At 46.7% G+C, this 22,360-nt stretch overlaps 2 protein-coding genes across 2 annotated transcripts; both read left to right on the forward strand.

Moving 5' to 3' along the window:
* Positions 1-778: 778 nt before the first annotated feature.
* pcif1 (phosphorylated CTD interacting factor 1) lies at positions 779-8,377 on the forward strand. The gene is made up of 16 exons (XM_085354787.1): positions 779-870; positions 2,335-2,488; positions 2,568-2,692; positions 2,772-2,897; positions 3,098-3,231; positions 3,298-3,455; positions 3,653-3,800; positions 3,983-4,066; positions 4,157-4,256; positions 4,352-4,511; positions 4,591-4,760; positions 4,983-5,069; positions 5,148-5,332; positions 5,415-5,508; positions 5,587-5,762; positions 5,871-8,377. Exons 2-16 carry the CDS (start codon positions 2,362-2,364, stop codon positions 6,199-6,201), a joined length of 2,205 nt encoding a protein of 734 aa, XP_085210913.1. The 5' UTR covers positions 779-870; positions 2,335-2,361; the 3' UTR covers positions 6,202-8,377.
* A 7,384-nt stretch (positions 8,378-15,761) lies between these two features.
* LOC146632933 (deoxynucleotidyltransferase terminal-interacting protein 1-like) lies at positions 15,762-22,154 on the forward strand. Its single transcript, XM_085354788.1, has 13 exons — positions 15,762-16,035; positions 16,463-16,533; positions 17,656-17,752; positions 17,838-17,936; positions 18,055-18,114; positions 18,182-18,238; positions 18,312-18,367; positions 18,447-18,489; positions 18,690-18,748; positions 18,884-18,944; positions 19,069-19,140; positions 19,717-19,772; positions 21,911-22,154. Exons 1-13 carry the CDS (start codon positions 15,952-15,954, stop codon positions 22,017-22,019), a joined length of 924 nt encoding a protein of 307 aa, XP_085210914.1. The 5' UTR covers positions 15,762-15,951; the 3' UTR covers positions 22,020-22,154.
* The last annotated feature ends 206 nt before the right edge of the window (positions 22,155-22,360 follow it).

Genomic DNA, 22,360 nt, shown 5'->3' on the forward strand with positions numbered 1-22,360 from the left:
TATAATTTAAGGGGTTTTTGTAACTTCAAAACAATGAAGGTACGTACTACAAGAAAAGGCTTTTGTGTTTCTGTTCAAGGAGTGAAACTATGGAACAAACTGAATATGGAATTAAAGCAATGTCCAAACATAAAACTGTTCAAAAAGAGTTATAAAAATATGATCTTCTCGATCTATAAAGAAAAGGAAAATATTTAAATTAAGTGAATGTCTCTATTTAAAAACAAACAAACAAAAAATTCATGATGTGATATTATAGTATATAGTATATCAGAAATCTGTTCACTATTTTTATTACAAATTATATCAGTAAGGAAGCTGACTAAATATTCACTGATAATTTATGGGACAGGGGTGGGATTAAATAAGTGTATACTTCTTCCCACTCCCTTTCAACATGTAAATTAATCAGAATGTTTTTTTGTATGTAATTTGTATAGTATATTTTTTTTTTCTCATTTCTTTTCTAAATGTACTTGTATATTGTTCACATGTTGAAATAAATTACCAATCAATAAATTACCAATCAAATGCTCAAATCTATGTTTTAAGTTTTGAGTTCTGTGCATTATTAAAGAAATTAGAGCTGAAATGTGCCTTTAAGGGCAACACCCTCACGTTCATTGATGTGTGTGTGTTAAAACTCTTTGATGTTTTTGGTCACATCTCTCAGCTTTCAGCCTCTTTGACCTCTTCAACATGGCGCCCGCAGTGGAACACCTCGGGACAGGAAGGAGGTCGGGCGCTGCGCCTGCGCAGTTGCTCTGTCCGGGTCCCTGTAAAGATGTCTGAGCAGGCGGGGAGGGAGCGGAGCGGAGGACCCGAAACAACGCGCAGAACCCGCAACTGTCCGCGACTTAACCGGCCAAGGTAAGCGCCGACGGTCCCGCGGGCCGGCTCCGGGCGCACCGACACGCGGCGGAAGGTGTCAGCTCCCGGTGGGGGCTGGACAGTGGCGCGCGGGGCGGCCCAGCTCGGAGCACAGAACAGAAATGTTAGTGAGGGCGCGCGACGCTGTGGCAGGGGCGTGTCCGCCATCTTGTGAGTGAAGTGGCGCCTGAACAGCCGCAGGTCTCTGAGCCTAATGGCGGCTAACTGCCGATGTGACCGCGCGAAGGTTCCGAACCCGACCTTTACTGAGCGTGCTGCCCAGCCTGACCCCACCGCAGAGCCGGACCGGCCGTCACCGTGTGTCCGTGTCGGTCCCGGGCTCCCGAGCAGCCGCCGCAGCCTTTTGTTGTCCTCCTCCCCCTCTCTCCCTCCTCCCTGTTTGTTTGGGAAACCTGCACCGCGCATGCGTGTAACCATGGCGCTAGTTTCTGCGTGTAAGAAAACACGATCAAACGTGTCGACAGCGCACTAAAATCTGTCTGAGCCCATCGATCATTGTGATCAATTTAATCACTGATCGGCTGTTTGCCGCCGTCTGACGTCAGCGCGCCACATTAACCCGCGGGATCGGAGCAAGCACCGAGACCGCCACAACACACACGCACATAGACGCCTGGATGCACGCACGCGCCAACACACCTGAACGAGCACCTGTAACGCTGATCAAACTACTGATGAGTTTGTCTGATCTGTATGGCCCTCTGAGCAGGGCTGGGTGTGCTCACCGATTCTCACTCAGTTATTCTAATTCTGATCATTTATCAGTACATGGGCATATTTTTACATCTGTGTATAAAACAAAGCTGACACTGAGACAGGTGTGAGCATCACAGCAGAGGCCTTTGTGTCAGAGTAACTGAGGATAAAACAAAAAGCCAGCAGCAGCAGATTTTCCTGGAATAACTTTTTATAGCAGATAATGTTAAAAATATTCTACAGTAGATCAAAAACTGAAGAAAACCACAAATCAACACGTGAACATTACCTGATGCTGCTTAAGGGAAGCAGAGCACACTGAGAGAGAGCTGTGCAGGAAGTGTTTTTTTTATCCTGGTGGATTCAAAAAAGCCAAAGTCAGAGAAAACTCGTGACCACGTGTATCAAACGTGAAACGTAGTTTGGATCTTCTGTTGCTGCTGGTTCAGTGAATTTTGGTCTGAGAGTGACGAAGACATGTCGGCTTTCAGCCCCGACAGCGTGCACGTGTCATGGGGTGAACCATCCTTGCTCTGTTTATATATTTTTACCTGCTCGTTAATCGTTGCTGTTTGGCGAGTGTTGAAATGAGCTTCTGGTATTTCTGTCGAAATACATTGTTGTTATTATTATTATTATTATACATTATTATGTCAAATCGATACCATTATTTGTAAAACCCACCCCTACCTCTGATTGCAGCTGCACACCTGTCTGACTCATTCTCACCTGTGTTTTGTTTTGAAGGCACGTGATGTCATTCTAACTGCCAAGATGTCCAATGACAGCCAGGGATTGGTGAAGGGGGAGGCGGCCATGATGCTGGCTCCCTCTGGCTCCGCCTCATCTCAGGGACCACCCCTTTCTCCGTCCACTGCCTCTAAAGCACCTGAGCTCCCAGGTACGCTCGTTTGCCTCTTACCTGTCCCACTCACCGTACTCCAACCCTGATTACCCTCTCTCTCTTTCTCCCCCCCCAGATGAGTTGGTTCAGGCTGGATGGTCCAAGTGTTGGTCTCGGCGGGAGAATCGGCCATATTACTTCAACAGATTCACCAATCAGAGCCTGTGGGAGGTGCCAGTGCTCGGCCAGCATGATGTTATTGTGAGTATTGCCTGTGCTTATCATTTACAGTTATTGATTGATATGCAGTTATTGATCAGGTACCGATCTGTGTCTGCAGTCTGATCCTTTAGGTCTAAATGCGGCTCCTGCAGAGGGCGGGGACAGTAACCTTGGTAATGGTCAGAGGAAGAGGAGGAGCTCTGAGGAGCAGGGGGGAGGACCTAACAGCTTCAAACGTGCTAAGGTAAAACGGAGTCCTAGGTTGGATGAGCCAGAAAGATGCTCTGCTGTGATTGGCTGACATACTGACCTTCATGCCCGCTGTTACATTTCCTATGCCACGATTAGTAACCTGACAACCAATCACAGCAGAGTGTGAATAGACTGACGTATGATGCTCCGAGTGCAGGTGAGCGAACCCTGACCAGGTCTGTCTGTTACCAGGTGGAGCCGACCACGCCCATCTCTCCCAGCACTCCTGGGGTCAAACCCTGGAGCTCCGCCCCTGAGGACAAACAGGCCCAGTCCGCCACACCCACCACACCGAGCCCCGCCCCCGCGCCGTACAGACCAGCTGTGTGAGTACTGCATGTTGTTTTGTTTTGTTTTGTTGAAGGACCTTTTTGATTGGTCGGTGTTTTCAGGATTTACTGGGACCTGGACGTGCAGACCAACGCCGTGATCCGAGAGCAGGCCCCCGCCAGCCACCACCTGCCCCCCCACCCCGAGATCGAGCTCCAGCGAGCGCAGCTGGTCACCAAGCTGAGGCAGCACTACCACGAGCTGTGCCACCAGAGGGAAGGTATGCCACACGTGCAGGTTGTGTACTGGTAGCTCCTCCCCCACAGGTGAGAGGTGGAGGGAGAACACATCTTCAGATAGGGTGAAGGTCAAAGGTCATCAGAGACTTTGGAGCCGTCCAAGCCCAAGTGTTCATTAATGGGTATGACGGGCATGTGTGAATGTGAGCTCTGACCAGGTGTTGGTTCTCTGCCTCAGGTATCGATCCGCCCCGGGAGTCCTTCAACCGCTGGCTGCTAGAGAGGAAAGTAATTGACAAAGGTCACGACCCCTTACTGCCGAGTGACTGTGACCCTGTTATCTCCCCATCGATGTTCCGAGAGGTCATGAACGACATCCCTATCAGGTGACTTTAAAATCGAGTGGCGTTCGCGTCTCGTGCTCTTGGCGTTCGTTTGCTGTGAGGAGAACATGAGATTTGCTTTTAATTGAGTGATAAATGTCTGACACTAGAAATAGTCTGAATTTATTGATCAGAGATCATGTGCAGATTAATATATTGATCAGTGATTGGTTTGTGTGTGGCAGGTTGTCTCGCATTAAGTACAAAGAGGAGGCTCGGAAGCTGCTCTTTAAATACGCTGAAGCTGCCAAGAAGATGATCGACTCCAGGTAGGACCCAGCTGACCAACTGCTGAGCTCAATCCTGCTGAGATTATCAAGTGGGCCCGCGCTCTGACCTCTGACCTGTCACCCATGCAGGAATGCGAGCCCGGAGAGCAGGAAGGTGGTGAAATGGAACGCCGAGGACACGATGAACTGGCTGCGCCGAGATCACTCTGCCAGCAAGGAGGACTATATGGTAACCTGTGACTTTCGCTTCATCTGTACTCGTTACACGATTGCTTGTAGATCACCTGTACAAGTCGCCTGTGACTGTCACTGGTGTATCTGCAGGACCGTCTGGAGCACCTGAGGCAGCAGTGCGGTCCTCACGTCGCCGCCGTCGCCAAAGATTCTGTCGAGGGAATCTGCTCCAAGATCTACCAGCTGTCTGCGGAGTACAGCCGCCGCCTGCGCCAGACACACCTGAGCCTGCTGCAGGACCCGCCCACTGGTACACTTCAGTCCTGTGTATTATTCACCTGTGTACCTGGCTGTCTGAGCACATAGTGTTCTGTCTCTGCATGTTTCAGAGGCGTGTGCGTCCCCGCCGCAGTCCCGCCTTGTCTACTGTTACCCGGTGCGTCTGGCGATCCCGTCGCCGCCGCTGCCTCGTGTGGAGCTTCACTTTGAGAATGACATGGCGTGTTTACGCTTTAGAGGAGAGATGGTCAAAGTTAACAGAGGACACTTCAGCAAACTGGTCAGTAACCCCGTGGTAATCTGATTACCTTAAAAATTGTAATCCGAGTACATAACAGCAACCTAGTCAGTACCTCCGGTGTAATCTGTTTACTTTTTACATAGTAATACAAGGACTCAAAAGAGTAATCAAAGTACTCATCAAAAAGCTGGTCAGTAACGCATTGTAATCAGATTACTGTGTCCAATCTGTCCCGTTTGTCTCTCACCTGTCTCGCTGCAGGAGCTGTTGTACAGGTACAGCTGTATAGACGACCCTCGCTTCGACAAGTTCCTGTCCAGAGTCTGGTGCCTCCTGAAGAGATACCAGGTCAGCTGACGGCGTGCTCGCTCGGTTCACCTGCTTCATTAGCTGCTCAAAGCTAACCAGGTGTGTGTGTGCGTGCAGGTGATGTTCGGCAGTGGTGCTAACGAGGGGAGTGGCCTGCAGGGGGCGCTGCCGGTGTTGGTGTTTCAGACGCTGAACCGTCAGTTTGGTGTTTCTTTCGAGTGCTTTGCCTCGCCACTCAACTGCTACTTCAAACAGTTTTGCTCCGCCTTCCCTGATACCGACGGCTTCTTCGGGTCCAGAGGGTGAGGTGACACAACTGGACAATCCGCTGCACAGTCTGTCCACTCTCCCTGTCCCAGCGTGACAATCTGGCATGTGTTTCAGGCCCTTCCTGTCCTTCTGTCCGGTCAGCGGCTCGTTTGAAGCCAACCCGCCGTTCTGCGAGGAGCTGATGGATGCAATGGTGACGCACTTTGAGGTCAGTACTAGTCTCTGATCTGGCCTCTGAAACGGACTGTGATCCAGGGTTTCTGATCCGGTCTCCTGTCTTTCTCAGGACCTGTTGGACCAGTCCTCGGAGCCTCTGTCGTTCATCGTGTTCGTGCCTGAGTGGCGTGACCCCGTGACTCCAGCTCTGACTCGCATGGAAGGAAGTAGATTCCTGCGTCATCAACTCAGCATTCCCGCCTACGAGCATGAGTACCGATCAGGGAGTCAGCACATCTGCAAAAGGTACTCGCACTACAGTGCTGTAGTATTACTGTAATACTAATATTGTGTACACTGAATTACTGATTGATTGTAGTAGCCTAATACTCTGATTACTTTATATATTATCAGGGATGAGATGTACTACCGGGCTGTACACGGTACTGCAGTTCTCTTCCTGCAAAACGACGCCGGCTTTGCGAAGTGGGCGCCTACTCCAGAGCGTCTGGCCGAGCTGACAGCAGCGTACCGCGCCTCTTCCACCCGCATTTCCTCCTTGTCGTCCCCTGGCCCTGCCCACATCTCTCCTGGAGATAGAGACTCCGCCCCCAAAACATCTGATAGGACACAGAGTAACGTATTGTCACCCGGTGGCCACGACGACAACAACAACAACGACAACAACAGCAGCGGTGATAGTGGCAGCAGCAGCAGTCCTCGAGACAAAGTGTCCACCGTGTAGGCGGGGCTTGTGGAGGCCACGCCCTTTCGCCTGTTGGACAGTTGTTTCAAGTTTTGTTTTCTGACTTGTCTCGTTCAGATTGTCTTTCACCAGCACCTGTAGCAAATGTTTATCCATAATGCCACATGCCACCAGGGGGTGGGCGAAGCCTGAATTAGCCCCACCCTCTGCTGGCTTTAACCCCGCTCTGTTGTGATTGGTCAAAGCTCTGGAGCTTTTTTTATTTTTAAAATTTTTTTTTAAAACTTGCAGCTGATTCTTGTTCAGCTGTGGCTTCTGTTGTTCAGCAACAAACATCACAGCCAATCAGTGAGCAGCGACTTCGAGCTCCAGCAATAACCCCCCCCACCTGTAATGTCACTTGTGACCACGGAGGACTCTGATCCCCGCACCCATAGGGCTTTCTGATTGGTCAATAAGGCAGCTACTGTTTCTATTGGACAGATCTTTGTTTTTCTGGGGTTTGATTTTGTTTTGTTTTTTTCAGTCCTGCTTCTGGTCCCGCCTACTTATAATGGCCCGGCCAGTCAGTGTGGGGAAATGGACTACTCATGAGGTGGAGGATTAACAGTTAGGTGGGAGGAGGTGGAGTCAGATTCAGACTGTTGCTCGGAGACAGACGCCTTAGAGTGCGGGGTCACTGACGCTGAGGGGGCGGGGTCTCATGTAATCAAACTGACAGACATTTGTGTGAACACGACAGTTTTTTGTCATTAACGTCTTTTTTTTTCGGGTTCATCAAACGTTTGTCAGAAAAATTAAAGTTTTTTTTTATTTAAACTTTTGGGAGTTTGCTTTGTGTTTTGTTTATTTTATTTTTAAGTGTTTCAAACATTTTTTTCCCTCTTTTCTGCTCTCTGGCTCCTCCCACTCAGTAACCTGACACTACAACAAATGTTTGTTCTGGGATTGGCTGGCTGTGGCCCAATGAGGCGTCTGTTTCCGGGGCTGGCAGCAGTGTATATAGTGTATAGCCTGTTGATGTTTTAATTTAAAGCGACGGTGTGAAACCAAAGCGACAAAGCTGCGATAGACAGACTCCTCCTCCTCACATCGTCTTCATCATCATCCGGTGTGCGTGAACTATTTCGAAGATGTTCCTGACCCTCAGAGCGTGCGCCGCCATTCTTACGTTCCTCTTCCCGTTCAGCACGAGGTCATGTGTTCAGGTGTTTCGTGCCGCTGCAGCTTCACTTGTTTGGTCACGTTAAGAACGTTCGTCACGGCTTCGACATGTGACAGTAATGTAAAGCACCGCAGGACGCCACTCTGGATGTGTTATTGGCATCAAACCCTGACATGAACTGTCTTAGTCACCGTTGTGTGATGGCGTGCATTTAAATGCTGCCCTCGCCATCACACAAAGGTCACTATGAAACTTTTTGCAGTTTTCTTGGCGAGCCGAAGCGCTCACAGAGATGCCATCATAATCTGTCTCCACGGGAACAAATGCACCAGGAGAAACGTGACGCAGGACGCGATGGAACAGCGGATTTTTCCACGTGAACGTAATTGTCGTTGTGACACTCGCTCACATGTAAGGATTAACGCGCGTGTGGTGGATTAACTCCGAACCAGGAGTGTGCACGTGAGCCGAGCACTGGTTCTTTGATGTCACAGTGAATACTGAGCTGTGATTGGCTGCTCTGGCAGCAGCAGTGAAACGTGCACATGATGCTCCGGTGATGCAATCAGAGGCTCATCCACTGGGCCCGCCTCCATAGGTGTGTGTCCTGGTCATAGCTGCGTCCATGTGCCCAGTTACTTGTGCACAAACTCCAGGTGTTTGTCAGAGGGCGGAGCTAGAAGTGCTGATAGCTTAGCATAGCACAAAGTCGCTAATGTTGCAGCTGCAGACGTCTCACTTCATCTGACTCACCTGCTGGGTTCACTCCTCTTTGACTGTCTGTGATGTAGACACCTTACTGGAGGCGGCGGCTCGCCAAAGCCTGGCTGTAAACAGGAAGTGGTCCATCTTGTTTGTTGGCCCCTCTGCAGATTGTAAATAGTGTCTGTACTCCAGTAAAATCTGAAACCAGTAAAACCAGTGCTGTTCCTCTTTCTGCTACAGTCACATGACCTCACACAGTCACACCAGTGTAAATGTTTGTCATCTACAGTAAGACCATCTGCAAGTATCATTTGTCGTTTCTGTGTGATGACAGTTTAAACAAACTTCACGTTAGTCAGTTTTCAGTGTTACACTCTCACCTGTGACGTCACCCTGGAGTCTGCCTGCCGGGGTCCATCCCCATGAACAGAACAGAATAAAATAGCGGGTTTTCTCTGAGAACACGGTTGGTGCACACAGTAATGACATTCTGATGCATTTATTCTTCGTCAGACTGCACAGCAAAACAAACTGCAGTAATCGTCTGAGTCACAGCTGAGATGCTTTCCTATCCTAGCCTCCTATCTTCCTATACCTGCTGACAGCACACCTGTCCACGTTTATGATTTGTCCTAAGCTCCGCCTCCTTTGAGTGAATGCGCTGAATGACCAGAAATCCTGAAATTCATAGCGCAAGGCCCAGGACCCGAGGAACAGGTGAGGATAAGCTGATGACCCACCTTCTCTAGAGAAGCTTCTGACTGAAAACGCTGCTGAGGCTGCTCGGCATCAATCCCGCGGACCTGACATCACGTGTAGCACCTGTTCTGTACCGGTTCACAGCCGTTACACACTTTTACAGCTCGTGCACTTGCATTAAAGCGGTGTTCAGTGATATGATGACATCTAATTTTAGAATTTGTATAATTTTTAACATTTCGTATAATTTTAGTATTTATGTTTTATAGTAGTTTTACATAATATGTTTGGTGCCTGTCAGTATTTATCTCCTTTTTACATTGTGCTCAGTATGAAGTTAGTGAGTCACGTGCTGACAGCGATCAGGTTTGTACCTTTCATTGTGTGCCTTACGGCATTCACACTATTGTGTTCCTGTTTCTCTTTAAACTTTATTATTCTACCTTATTCTAGTTGCTCCGTTTCTTTGCTGCGTAACTACTCCCTCAGTTTTCATCCGGTTTTCACCATTCAAAATTTAAACTGTTCTGCTGATTCTGCTAATGCCAGATATATCTTTTGGTGCTCATAGCTTTTATACCTTTTGAAATATTAAGCTTTTTATGCCATTTTTTGGCCCATTTTGATCAATGGGACCTCTCAGCTCTTCAGCAAAAATGTCAGCTCCTTCACTTTCAGCAGAGAGTTCAGCTTTTTCCACCTCTTTTCAATACAAGCCTCTTCTGCTCCGGTTTGGCTCAGTGAGATGAGTAGCCGCCTTAAGACCAGGGGGCGCAGGTTCGAATCCTACCTGTGTCTGATGCCCCACATCTCCTCTTGCACTTACTCTGCCCTTTTAAATAAAGCAGGTTTAAGCAAAGAAATAAGCTTCTACACCGCTTTTCAGCAGATAGTTCTGCTTCTGCTTTTTTCAGAGTCCACTACACGGCATTCACACTGCATTTTCGCAGGAAATGCAACTTTTTCTATTTTTTTTTTTAAACAGGCACACCTGTTCAGGGCTGAATGTCGCCACTGATTTCTATAACTGATTCGATTCAGTCAGTCACAAGTATTCTAATTCTGATCATTTATCAGTACATATTTTTATATCTGTGTATAAAACAAAGCTGACACTGTGCTTCAACAGAGGTGTGAGCGTCACAGCAGAGGCCTTTGTGTCAAAGTAATTGAGGATAAAACAAAAAGCAGGAAGCAGAAACCTGGCCTGACTTCTTATAGATAACCTTACAAATACAAATAACCTTTTTTTTTTTTTATAATTGAAGTCTTTGTTTTTAACATTTCACAACACAAAAACAAACAAAACAAACAACAACAGAAAAAAAAATATATATATATATAAAAAATATAATAATAATAATAAAAAAAAAACAAAAAAACAACAACAAATCAGTTAACTCAAATCTTTAAGTCATTCCCTTACTGAGTGCCTACACAAACAAACAGTGCAGCAAGCGTACAACATGACTAAAGATAATTGCCCTGACCGAATAAGTTCCAACCATCTCAGCCAAAAACACGTCCCCACGATTTGTCAAAACCCTCCCTATCATCATTAATCCTAGCCAAGAGTTTTTCATACGACACCATTTTCAGCATAGTTTCTATTCTGGAGGAGATGGTTCCTTCCATACACTGAGAATAACTCGAGCCGCTGCGATCACCCCCACCTTTATAACCACAAAGTCATATTTTGAAACCCCAGGTAATACTGACCGATCCCCTAATAAGCACAGTCTTGGTGACAGGGGTATCATCAAACCAATCCACCTTCCTATTTTGTCCAATACTTTTTGCCAAAAGGGATAAACTTTCCCACATTCCCAAATAGCATGCATAAATGTCCCTGGATCTGAACTACATTTCCAGCATACATTACTGGGACTAATTCCCATTCTATAAAGTTTGGATGGAGTGAAGTACCACCTGTGTATTAATTTATACTGAGTAAATTTACCCCTGGCCTCTCTTATATATTTATCAGAGAATGACAAAATTCTGCGCCAGTCTTCTTTAGAAATTGCACAACCCAGATCCCTCTGCCATATAACCCTCAAGTTTTCACATATCTCTTTTTTTGGATTGTTAAACAGTTTGTAGAAAACCGCTTCCCTATGTGCTGTACTGGACAATTCTAAAAACTCCACCACCATATTCGAGCTTTGAGCAAATTTTCCTTTGGTAACACAATCCCTTATTTGTAAATATTTCCAAAAATTATTTTCTCTTATCAAACCGTATTTTCGGGTTATTTCAGCAAATGACATAAACACTCCCCCTGAGTAAAGATCACTTATCCTGCGTATGCCTTTGACAAGCCATTCCTTCCAGAACACAGTTTTCCGCCCAATCCTTACAGCAATATTGTTCCATAGCGAGGCATAAGGTTGTCTTAGATGAGATGCTCCACACAACTTGTGCACCTCCACCCAGATAGCTTTGGAATACCCGAGCACTGGGTTATCATGAGAGTCTTGTCCATTAGTTGCCGCGCCCTGCGAGAGAACATCCAAAGGTGTGAAGGGGCTCGCTAGTTCCTGTTCGATCTTCATCCAGCTCAGCTCAGAGCCCGATCCTGTCCAGTATTTGGCCAGTCTTGACAATTCAAAAGCTAAATTATACAACTTCACATTTGGGAGGGCCATTCCCCCAATGTCTTTAGAGGCCCACATTTTCTTTATATTCACTCTCGGCTTCTTGTTATTCCACAAAAAATCTTTGATTAACTTCTCAATTTGACCAAATATGTGCAAAGGAATTCGTACAGGTAACATCATGGAAACATAATTGAACTGTGGGACCACCATCATTTTAATCACATTAACTTTACCCCATAGTGTAAGATTCAATTTACCCCATTTATCCAGATTTGTTTTTATCTTTAGGAGGAGAGGTTCCACATTTGAAAGCATAATATCCTCCAAGTCGGGTTTTAATAATATTCCTAAATACTTCATACCTGAAGGTGAGTACTTAAAATTGAATGGAGTAACGCATCCAGAATGACATGATGCTGACAATGGCATGCCCTCTGACTTGTCCCAGTTTATCTTATAACCTGACAACCCTGAAAATGACTCAACACACGTGAGTAGCGCTGGTAGAGACTGCATGGGATCTGTCAATACTGCTAAGATGTCATCAGCATATAGAAACAACTTGTGTTCCATACCCCCTGCATGAACACCTCTGACACCCCTGTTTGCTCGAATAGCCAAGGCCAGCGGTTCCAGAAATATTGTAAAAAGCAACGGGGACAAAGGGCACCCCTGTCGGGTCCCGCAAGTAAGATGAAAAAACCCTGACACCAATCCATTTGTCAAAACCGCTGCCCTTGGACTTGCATATACAGTTTTGACCCAATTACAAAACCCAGGCCCAAACCCGAACCTTGCGAGGGTCGTCATAAGGAAGCCCCATTCCACCCGATCAAAGGCCTTCTCAGCATCTAGCGAGAAGTCCGCAACCGGGGTTAGATTAGATTCGCTTCTGTGCATGAGATGAAGAAGTCTTCTAATGTTATCACCTGAGGACCTATTTTTAATAAAGCCAACCTGGTCACCATTAATGATATCTGGTAATATTTGATCCAGGCGGGAGGCCAAAACCTTTGTCAAAATTTTGCAATTAACGCCCAAAAGGCTTACAGGCCGGTAATTTGCTGGGTCCGACAGATCCCTATCCTTTTTAGGAATAAGGGAGATCAGTGCTTCATTAAACGTACTCGGCAAGGAACCTATCTCCAATGCCTCAAGGTAAACTTTATGCAGGACTGGGGCTAAAATATCGATATATTTCTTATAATACTCAATCGGGAAGCCATCCAAGCCTGGCGATTTCCCATTCTTCATTAATAAGATCGCAGCCCTGACCTCTTCTTCCGTTATAGGCTCATCCAGTCTCGTTTTCTGTTCCCCAGAGAGAGTAGGTAATTGTAGACCTGAAAAAAATGTCTCCACCTCCTCTTCATCAAGCGCACCAGCAGACGTATACAAATCCTGATAAAATAATTGGAAAACTGAGTTTATTTCCTTCGATGAGGTTATCACTTGGCCGTCCTTCTTAATCATAGATATATTATTCAAATTATCTTGCTGCTTCAGTTGTCTTGCCAATAGTCTTCCACTCTTTTCGCCACCTTCATAAAATTTTGTTTTGAGCCTAAATAAGGCATATTCCGCCTTTTTGTTATAAATGTCATTCAACTGGTATTTTAATTTACATATAGTCTGATATTTATAATTTGAATATTGACTCGCTAAGTCCTTCTCCAACTCCCGTATTTCTTTATCCAAGGTTTCTACCCGTTCTAGATCACTTTTCTTAACTTTTGATGCGTATGCAATCATCTTTCCTCTTATATATGCTTTAGACGCTTCCCAAACTGTGGCTACTTTGTCTGTGGAACCCATATTGATTTCGAAAAATTTTTTGAGATCCTTTGTTAACTCCTCACTAAAACTCTTGTTCTGCAACAACATCGTGTTAAGCCTCCAGCGGCCCCTCTTCGTTCTATCCGTGTTCAAGTCAATTTGCAACTCTACTGTGGCATGATCACTAATAGCAATGGCACCAATCTCACAGTCTACGACTGACTCGACCAGAGACTTTGATATTAAGGCGAAATCTATCCTCGAATATGTTTTATGACAGTTGGAGTAAAACGTGTATTCCCTTGAACTGGGATTAACTAACCTCCAAATGTCCGTTAAGCAAAGATCCTCTGTCAGTAAATGAACAGCCTCTCTGTCCCTGGGTGTAGACGTACCCCTGGGATTACTCTTATCAATTATCCCATCCATCACCTGGTTGAAATCCCCAGCCAATATCACCTGCCCCACATGATCCCCTATTATCTTATTAATTTTGTGAAAAAAAACTGGCTCTTCCTTATTAGGTGCATAAAAATTGCACAAAACTGTTCGAACCCCATTAATTAAGGCCTCCAAGCATATAATGCGTCCTTCGTCATCATTATACTTCTTCAGCAACACGAAGCTTAATTTCTTATTAACAAGGATCAATACACCATTTCGTTTACTCGAATATGAACTATGAAAAACGGAGCCCACCCAGTCTCGTTTAAATTTTTTCGCCTCTTCTTCCCCCGCAATGTGGGATTCCTGAATAAACGCTATATCTGCATTTTTAGATTTTAAGTATGTTAGAACCTTCCTCCTCTTGATTGGGTCCCCACATCCGTTTATGTTCCACGATATTATTTTAGTATACCTGTTCATCGCTTTCTAACAGAAATGGGGTAAGGCACACCTTGTGCGCTTTACAACACAACACAAATATATGCATAGGCACTCAATATTACAAAACCCATCTGGTCTTATCAAACTAGCCGTCATTAAAAAACTAACAAAAAAACAAACAAACCTGAACAAAACCAACACCCTTCTTTGCATAGCAACTCTGAACAACGTTGCTAAGCGCCCCCTCCCTCCCCTCCTACCCAAGCCTAACTAACTTTAGCTTGAGACCCCAAACTGCTCGTGGTCCGTGAGACACGCTAATCATCCGACAGCAGCACCACCGCCGCAGCCCCATTGTGCCCATTGTTTGTTTGTTACCTTATTTTAAAATCCACATACACTACTCCGATCTGTTACATCATGTCCCGCATTCCTCTAAGTCGACTCCTGCAGAAATTTCTCGGCCTCTTTTCCGTCTTTGAATGCTTTCTTTTGTCCGTTCCACGTGAAAACGAGCGTTGCAGGATACATCAGCCTATGCTTCACTTGTAGCTCCCGAAGACGCCTCTTCACCGGATTGAATGCCTTCCTCTTCTCCACCAGCTCCTTTGTAACATCTTCAAAAAAGGAAAGCTTGGAGCCTTGCCAATCGACTCCACGCCTCTCTCTGGCCACCCGAAGCACTTTCTCCCTAGCAGATGAACGTAGAAAGCGGACATGTATCACCCTGGGAAGCTCGTTAGGTTCCGGCATTGGTACCGGGGAACGGTGGGCACGTTCAATTTCAAATTCACTTCCAGAAAGCTCAAATGCTTTGGCCAGTATTTCCATCACATATTTGTCCACGTTCCCGGGTGTCTCCACACCTTCTTTGAGTCCAATGATCCGTACATTATTCCTCCTGCTACGGTTTTCAAGGTCCTCCACTCGCGACCACAACGCGTCCATCCTCTTCTGGAATTTGTCCACTTTTGCCTCGGTAAGCACGCTGGCATCTTCCATGTCTGATATACGTTGTTCCGCCTCCCCTAACCTCACTTTTATATCTTCCACCGAATCTTTCAATTCTTTAGTGGCCTCTTTAATAGTGGTGACATCTTTTGCTACGACCTGAAGAGTAGCGTTCATCTTCTTAATTTCTTCAAAAATGTCTTTTTTGCTCTCGCTCCCTATACCGTCCTCAACTACTGGACAGGCGGCCTCAGATGCAGATGCACTTTCGGGTGGTTCCGGAGCGAGGCTAATGCTAGCTTGCTTCTTCCTCGTGGTAGCTCCCTTAAAAAAGTTTGCTTTGTTGTTACCTTCCATTTTCCAAAGACGGTAATCCTTGAAAAGCTTCAAAGTCCACAAAGGGCGTCCAATTTACGACTACAGCTGGAGTGTATGTTTCCAGATTCAGAACATTAATCAACAGGCTTTAGGAGCGCCTCTAGTGTGCGGCCATCTTCTTCGGCGGTCCCACGTGACTCCCAAATACAAATAACCTTAAAAATATTCTGCCATAGATCAAAAACTGAAGAAAACCATGAATCAACATGTGAACATTACCTGATGCTGCTGAAGGGAAGCAGAGCACACTGAGAGACAGAGCTGTACAGAAAGTTTGATTTTGTCTTGGAGGAAAGTCAGAGAAAACGTGTGACGATGTTTATCCGATATGACATTAGTCAAACTCAAATCGATTTGAATGGGGAAATCGATTTTTTAAACCCACCTCTACACCTGTCTGCACAGGTGACCTCCTTACGATCACAAATCCTCCGGAAGTCAGTGCTTTTATTGTGAAGCGGTGACAGGAAGTGCGGTTGTATTCGGTTTTGCCGGAAGTGGAAGAAGCAGCAGCGAAGTTTCCGCGAAACAGACAATAAACAGGCAAAGTGGTAGCCACGTATCGATTATTGTTTGCTGGGTATCAGTTGATCGTCGGTCAGCTCGGGGCAGTAACCGTAAACACCTTTACGGCCGCTGATTGCCGTTAGCGCGGTCTTTGGCCCGGTTGGACCCGGATCGGAACAGATGGGGGCGCACCGCAGTGACGGAGGCCGGGACTGGCTGCAGCAGGACGGGCCGGAGCAGCCGGACCACCCGGAGCAGAGCCCGGTGAGGCCGCGAGCCACCGCACAAACATCTGTTACACGACACCGTGAATATTTTTTTCATGAAAGCTGGTGACGTCACAGTCACGGAATAAACCTAAACACGGTGGTCCGGGTAACTCCAGGAAATAGACGGAGCCCCGGCCCCCGCTTTTTGGTGTGTTTTTGTCAGAGTTGGCTCTCAGGTGGTTTGAGTCACGTGTCTGTTGTCAGGATAAGCCAAACACCTGCTCAGTTGAAAGTAATCCATTACTCTATAGGCAGCAATCTTTTACTATGTGTTAATGTTTGTCGGGAAACACAGGTGCGCTTCACCTGAACACCTGTACACTCTGTTTTCTAAATAACGTTGGGTTGAAAATGTCCTGGTGTGCTCTTACCTGTTCACACGTCATACAGTTACACTCATCTGTGTGTGTGTGTGTGTGTAGAAGCCGTGGAACTTGATGATCAAACACAGACAGATCCAAAGACGAGGACGGCGCTCTCACATGATGGTCAGGTAAGTGGACCGTTGGATCTGATTGGCTCGTACTTTCTGTGATGGTTGTGGCTCTGTACTATGACGAGAGTGCAGCATCCAGGATATGTTTCTGTTGGCTGGATCCACGTACCCTGAGTTTGGCGATCAGGATTGGAGGTCACACGAAGCTGGTTATCACCGCCCTAAGTTCACAGAGGGTTTCTCCTGCACGTTCACATGAAAGAGGCGGGTTTTTTGTGATTGTGACCAATCGCAAACTGGCATTTCATGTCTCACATCACTGTTCCTCCACAGAAAACGATCCCCATGAGCGCCATATCAGTAAAATGCAAATGAGACAGTTGTTCAGTCTTTTGTCGCACACAGTAAAAATCTTGCTTCTAGTTAATAGTTTTGTCACTGAGCGCGCTCACACTGCTGTCTGTTTGTAAGGTGGCGGCTGCACATTAAAGCTTCCTGTCCCACAGCCCGATGGAGGAAACAATGCAACGCAGGGTTTGTGCTTCATTCGGTTGGTTTATTAAAGTACGGCCTCTCGTGAATAACAGAACGAGTGGAAACGTCCCGCGCTCCTGACAGCGGTAGTTTTTGCTGCTGTGTATGGCGTAATACAAATCTGACCTGGGGTCAGCTGGTGCAGTACAGGTGTGCTGTTTCAGGATCACAGAAAACAATCAAGAACTGAAGCTGAGGTGATTTATCATTGGTTACTGATGGTCGTCAGGGAAACACAAAGACATTGTTGTTAAAATCCTTAGACCCCTCCCACTGTCACCGCAGCCGTCCGAGGCATCTTCCAAAGGATGCTGACACTATTTTCTGGAGCGCTCGTTGATCAGTAGGAAGTGATGTCGTACTTGTTGATCTCTGATCCGGATCTTAACCTGCTCTGGAGCAGGTGAGGTTCACAGTGTTAGTTACCATGGTGATGAAAACCAGGGGTAACCACCTGGATAAGCCAGGCTTCGTAGCGCAGACCTCTGAGCTCACAGGACGGGAAACGTAAACGCGGCCATTCAGTTTGTTTTTAAAAAACTTTATCAACAACACTCAGACGACAGGAGTCCAGGTGTGTCAGGGTTTCACCTTGAGCAGGACGTAGAGACAGACCTGCTCATCTGTCCTCACCTGTCTGTGCAGCTACACGGACCCTCAGGTGTCCATGGACCTGCTGCGTGCCGTGCTCCAGCCCAGCTTCAACCAAGACATCATGGCCGTGTTCAGTAAATATCAGAAGGTTAGCAGTCGCACTAAAAGGGGAGGGGGTGGAGTTATTTGGTTTGACCTGTGCAGGGGTTCGAGCAAGTGTGTTTGTGTTGCAGTTCTTCGAGAAGGCAGCAGAGAATGTGAAGGAGAACGTTGGAGACGACATTCAGACCGATCACCTGATCAAGGAGGCGTGCAGGAACGTCCTCGAACACGTGAGGCATTCTGATGCTCATGAGACCACCTGAACTCACCTGACAGGTGTACCTGTGAAGCCGGATTAGCTGTGTTGAGTGTAAAGCCTGATCTGTTTCCCTATGATTTCATCTCCAGGCCAAGCAGCTGTTTCCGGAGGCTGAGGTGAAGAGGGCGGTACCAGAGGCAATGATGAAGGTAGGTGTAGGAGCAGGCAGCTTACCTGGGAAGGTAGTCCCGTGCCTCACCTGTTTGTTTCCCGCAGAGGCAACGAGTTGCTGATGACGACTGCAGCCAGAGAGGAAGCCCGCTGCACAAGAAGGTAACCACCCCCCCAACACACACACACTCACACACGAGTGCGATCACTGACTCTGATCACTTCCTGTCCTTAGAGAAAGATGCGTCCAGGTCCCGTGGCCTCATCTGATCGACCTCTGACCTTCTCTGTGTGAGTATCTAATAGGTGACATCATCGTCAGTGCACAGGTAGATGAACACACCTGACCGATGTCCATCTGTGTCCTCAGGGTGAAGCCCAAGTCTGAGCCCATCAAGAAGGAGGGGCCCAAGGTGAGTGGTTACTTGAACTGACAGGTGAACTCAACTGAAATAAATGTCTTCATCATCATCATCATCATCAGACCCAATAACACGGTGGCAGTGACCCAGTGTGACCCGATGGGGGCGCTGTGCTCTACAGCGTTGCCTTCATGTCGGGGGTGTAAAGTCGCCGCTGTGATGATGTCACAGTGACGCTGTCTGTGTTTCAGTGGGATCCGTCCAGACTCAGCGACAGCAGCACGTTCGTGCTCGGGTCAAGAGCCAACAAGTGAGTCCGCAGCAGCAACGCCAACAGGAAACGGCGTTCACACAACACTTAAACGTTTAAATCACACGTAAACCTCCACATAACAGCGATACGACGTTAAAATAACAAACATCTTATGTTGTGATGTCACTGCAGGGCGCTCGGAATGGGTGGGACCAGAGGACGAATCTACATCAAACACGCCGACCTGTTCAAGGTAAAATGCTGCATGACGTAACAGGAATCTGACATCTGCATCCATCTTTGGTATACAGTCTGTGGTCTGAAGGCCATGCTGAGTCTGCCTCACCTGTGTGTGTGTGTGTGTGTGTGTGTGTCAGTACGCAGCTGATGCCAAGGATAAACAGTGGCTGGCAGAGAGACACCACATGAGGGCGACAGGAGGAAAGATGGTGAGAAACTATGAAACGCGTCGACTGTGGCTCGCAAATCTCTAAAGTTAGAAATATCCTGTCTCAGAGTGACGCTGAAAAACTAGTTCATGCATTTATTACTTCCAGGCTGGACGACTGTAATTCATTATTATCAGGAAGTCCTAAAAACTCCCTGAAAAGCCTTCAGCTGATCCAAAATACTGCAGCAAGAGTCCTGACAGGGACTAGAAAGAGAGAGCAGATTTCTCCTGTTTTGGCTTCCTGTTAAATCCAGAATTCAAAATCCTGCTCCTCACATACAAGGTCTTAAATAATCAGGCCCCATCTTATCTTAATGACCTTGTAGTACCATATCACCCTATTAGAGCACTTGGCTCTCGCTCTGCAGGCCTACTTGTTGTTCCTAGAGTATTTAAAAGTAGAATGGGAGGCAGAGCCTTCAGTTTTCAGGCACCTCTTCTGTGGAACCAGCTTCCAGTTTGGATTCAGGAGACAGACACTATCTCTACTTTTAAGATTAGGCTTCAAACTTTCCTTTTTGCTAAAGCATATAGTTAGGGTTATATGCTAACCCACTTCCTGTGTCTTGCTCAGGCCTACCTGCTGATAGAGGAGGACATCCAGTATCTGTCCCGCAGCGATGAGTACCGGTAAGTGCGTCGCCTCCTGCTCTCAAGAACTTTGCTCAATGGTGAAGTAAAGATGTGAAGGAGACCTGATGACGACTTTCAGCCCTTTCCGGCTTGTTCTGTCACGGCCCCGTTTTGGGGTTTTCTATTAGGTGGTAGTAGTTGGTACCAGGGGCTTTTTTTTTCTTATTTTAAGTACGTGCGATGAGAAAATGTGACATCAACAGACTGCATGTCACTGATTGGCTAGTTGGTGCCATCACTTGAAGAGTCAGGGGGGCATGTCCTTCACACAAATCAAAAACACCGTATTTAAAACCCGGCAACGAGGGAAACGTTGCACAAACCAACACGAGACTCCTGATTTCTGCAGGTCAGGGACAGGTGTGTCAGGGTCTGGTTGCCTTGGTAAGTCTTTAATTGGTAGATGCTTTAGTTGCTCACTTGAAAGTTCAGTTAGGGCTGGATCAGGTGACCCTGAATCCTCCCTTAGTTATGCTGCGATAGTGTTTCTTCTTCACTCACTATGTGTTAACAGACCTCTCTGCACTGAATCATACTTGTTATTAATCTTCCACATAGCGCAGGGCGATATGGCCAAAAATATTTATCACGATATACGTTTGAAAATTTGCGATAACGATATAACTGACGATATAACTGACGCGAGACAAAATACTTTACAACTCCTCAACTTTATTAGTGCAAAACAACATCAATGTATTTCCACTTCAACAAGCAGCTGTTTTTTATCTGCATTAAAGTTATATAAACATTTAACAGTGCAAATGCAAATTCGTGCTGACAGTTTAACCAAAAGGCATTTCAGTGGAAACTGGCCGACACATGGCCTGTAAATGGTAAATGGCCTGTATTTATATAGCGCTTTACACATCCAGTCATCCACCCATTCATGATGGCAGCTACATTGTAGCCACAGCCGCCCTGGGGCGCACTGACAGAGGCGAGGCTGCCGGACACTGGCGCCACCGGGCCCTCTGACCACCACCAGTAGGCAACGGGTGAAGTGTCAGACTGTCAGAGCCGGGGCTCGAACCGGCAACCTTCCGATTACAAGGCGAACTCCCAACTCTTGAGCCACGATCGCCCATCGCACATCCTCAGCATAACCATGTATAACATCCACAACACTTTAAAAGAGGTTATACACACACAATACGGTAACATTATGCTGAAGCACAGTACGTATCACTCCGCGAGGCCCCGCCTACGATAGCCGTAACGCTCCGACAATCCATCAAGCGGTGCGGCTTCGTAGCTCAGCAAAGTCGTACTGAAACATCTGACAGATTTTCGAGCGCCGTGCACATAAAATCGTTTCCAGGTCAGTAAACACAACCAGAGTTCATACATAAGGCACACGGGATTATAAGGGGCTCTGTCGACTTTCAGAAAATCAAAGGATTGATTTTAAGTGCGCCGTATTTTCCAAACAACACGGTAATAACGACGGCCCGCTAGCATGCGCTACCAAAAATAGTGCTTTGTTGTGTATCTGACGGACGAAAGCTAAACCAGTTCCACACCAGTGAAGCTGCAGCGTTTTTACAAACCAGTTCAGGTTCATCGTTTCATTCAACGATCCACTTTCGCCCTTCTTATTCTCCGTCGCCGCCATGATTTTTCCACCATGTGCGTATGAAAACAAAGGCACTGCGCATGCGCGTTTTACCCATATTCTATCGCCATGTTTCATTTTCTTATCGTTGCCCAACATTATACTGTGAACGGTATGATATGGCCCCGCCCTACTGCCACAGCGTGTCTTTATCCTGTCTTCCTTCTCTCACCCCAACCAATCACAGCAGATGGCCCCGCCCCTCCCTTAGCCTGGTTCTGCCGGAGGTTTCTTCCTGTTAAAAGGGAGTTTTTCCTTCCCTCTGTCACCAAAACACTCGCTCATTGGGGGGTCAACTGATTATTGGGGCTATCTCTGTGTTATTGTAGGGTCTACCTTATGATATAAAACAGCTTAATGGCGACTGTTGTTGTTATTTGGCACTCACACCACTCTGACTGATATCAGCTGATACATATTGATCAGAGGCGCCACGCTGATTTCAAACAGACACGATCATTCAGTAACAAATCTGACCTGTGTGTGTGTGTGTCTGCGTGTGTCTGCGTGGTGCATTCAGGGACTGTCCGGACGTCAGGATGGACGAGCTGAAGCCGTTCTCGGTTCCTCAGTGGATGGTGGAGAAGATGCAGAGAGCCATGGAAGCTCAGAGAGATGCTGACCCCTGACCCTCATGCCCCTGGCACCCCCGTACATCTGTAGTAACCACAGATTAAATAAGAGATGGCCGTATCAGAGTGCAGGACGGCGATCATGTGACCAGTTGTTTTTATTTGTACTGTTTTTAAAAATTAAAAAATGTTTGTGAGTCTTTGAGGTGATCCGTCTGTTTAAGCGGTTTAAAAACAGTTTCAAGTAACAGGAAGTTCATCAGGTCTGAGCTCAGCCTGTGTGGCCTCATGCTGTACGGCATTCACACGACACACAGAAACATTTTCACCTTCTACAACAGGAATTTCACAGGTTCAGTCAAGAAAAAAAAGCTGGACAGTCAACAAGCTCCTTGCAG

The sequence above is a fragment of the Diplotaxodon limnothrissa genome, linkage group LG5, assembly GCF_057381915.1.
Source record: "Diplotaxodon limnothrissa isolate DT_005_m linkage group LG5, D_limnothrissa_male_GT1.1, whole genome shotgun sequence".
In the NCBI taxonomy this organism is placed as follows: Eukaryota; Metazoa; Chordata; class Actinopteri; order Cichliformes; family Cichlidae; genus Diplotaxodon; species Diplotaxodon limnothrissa.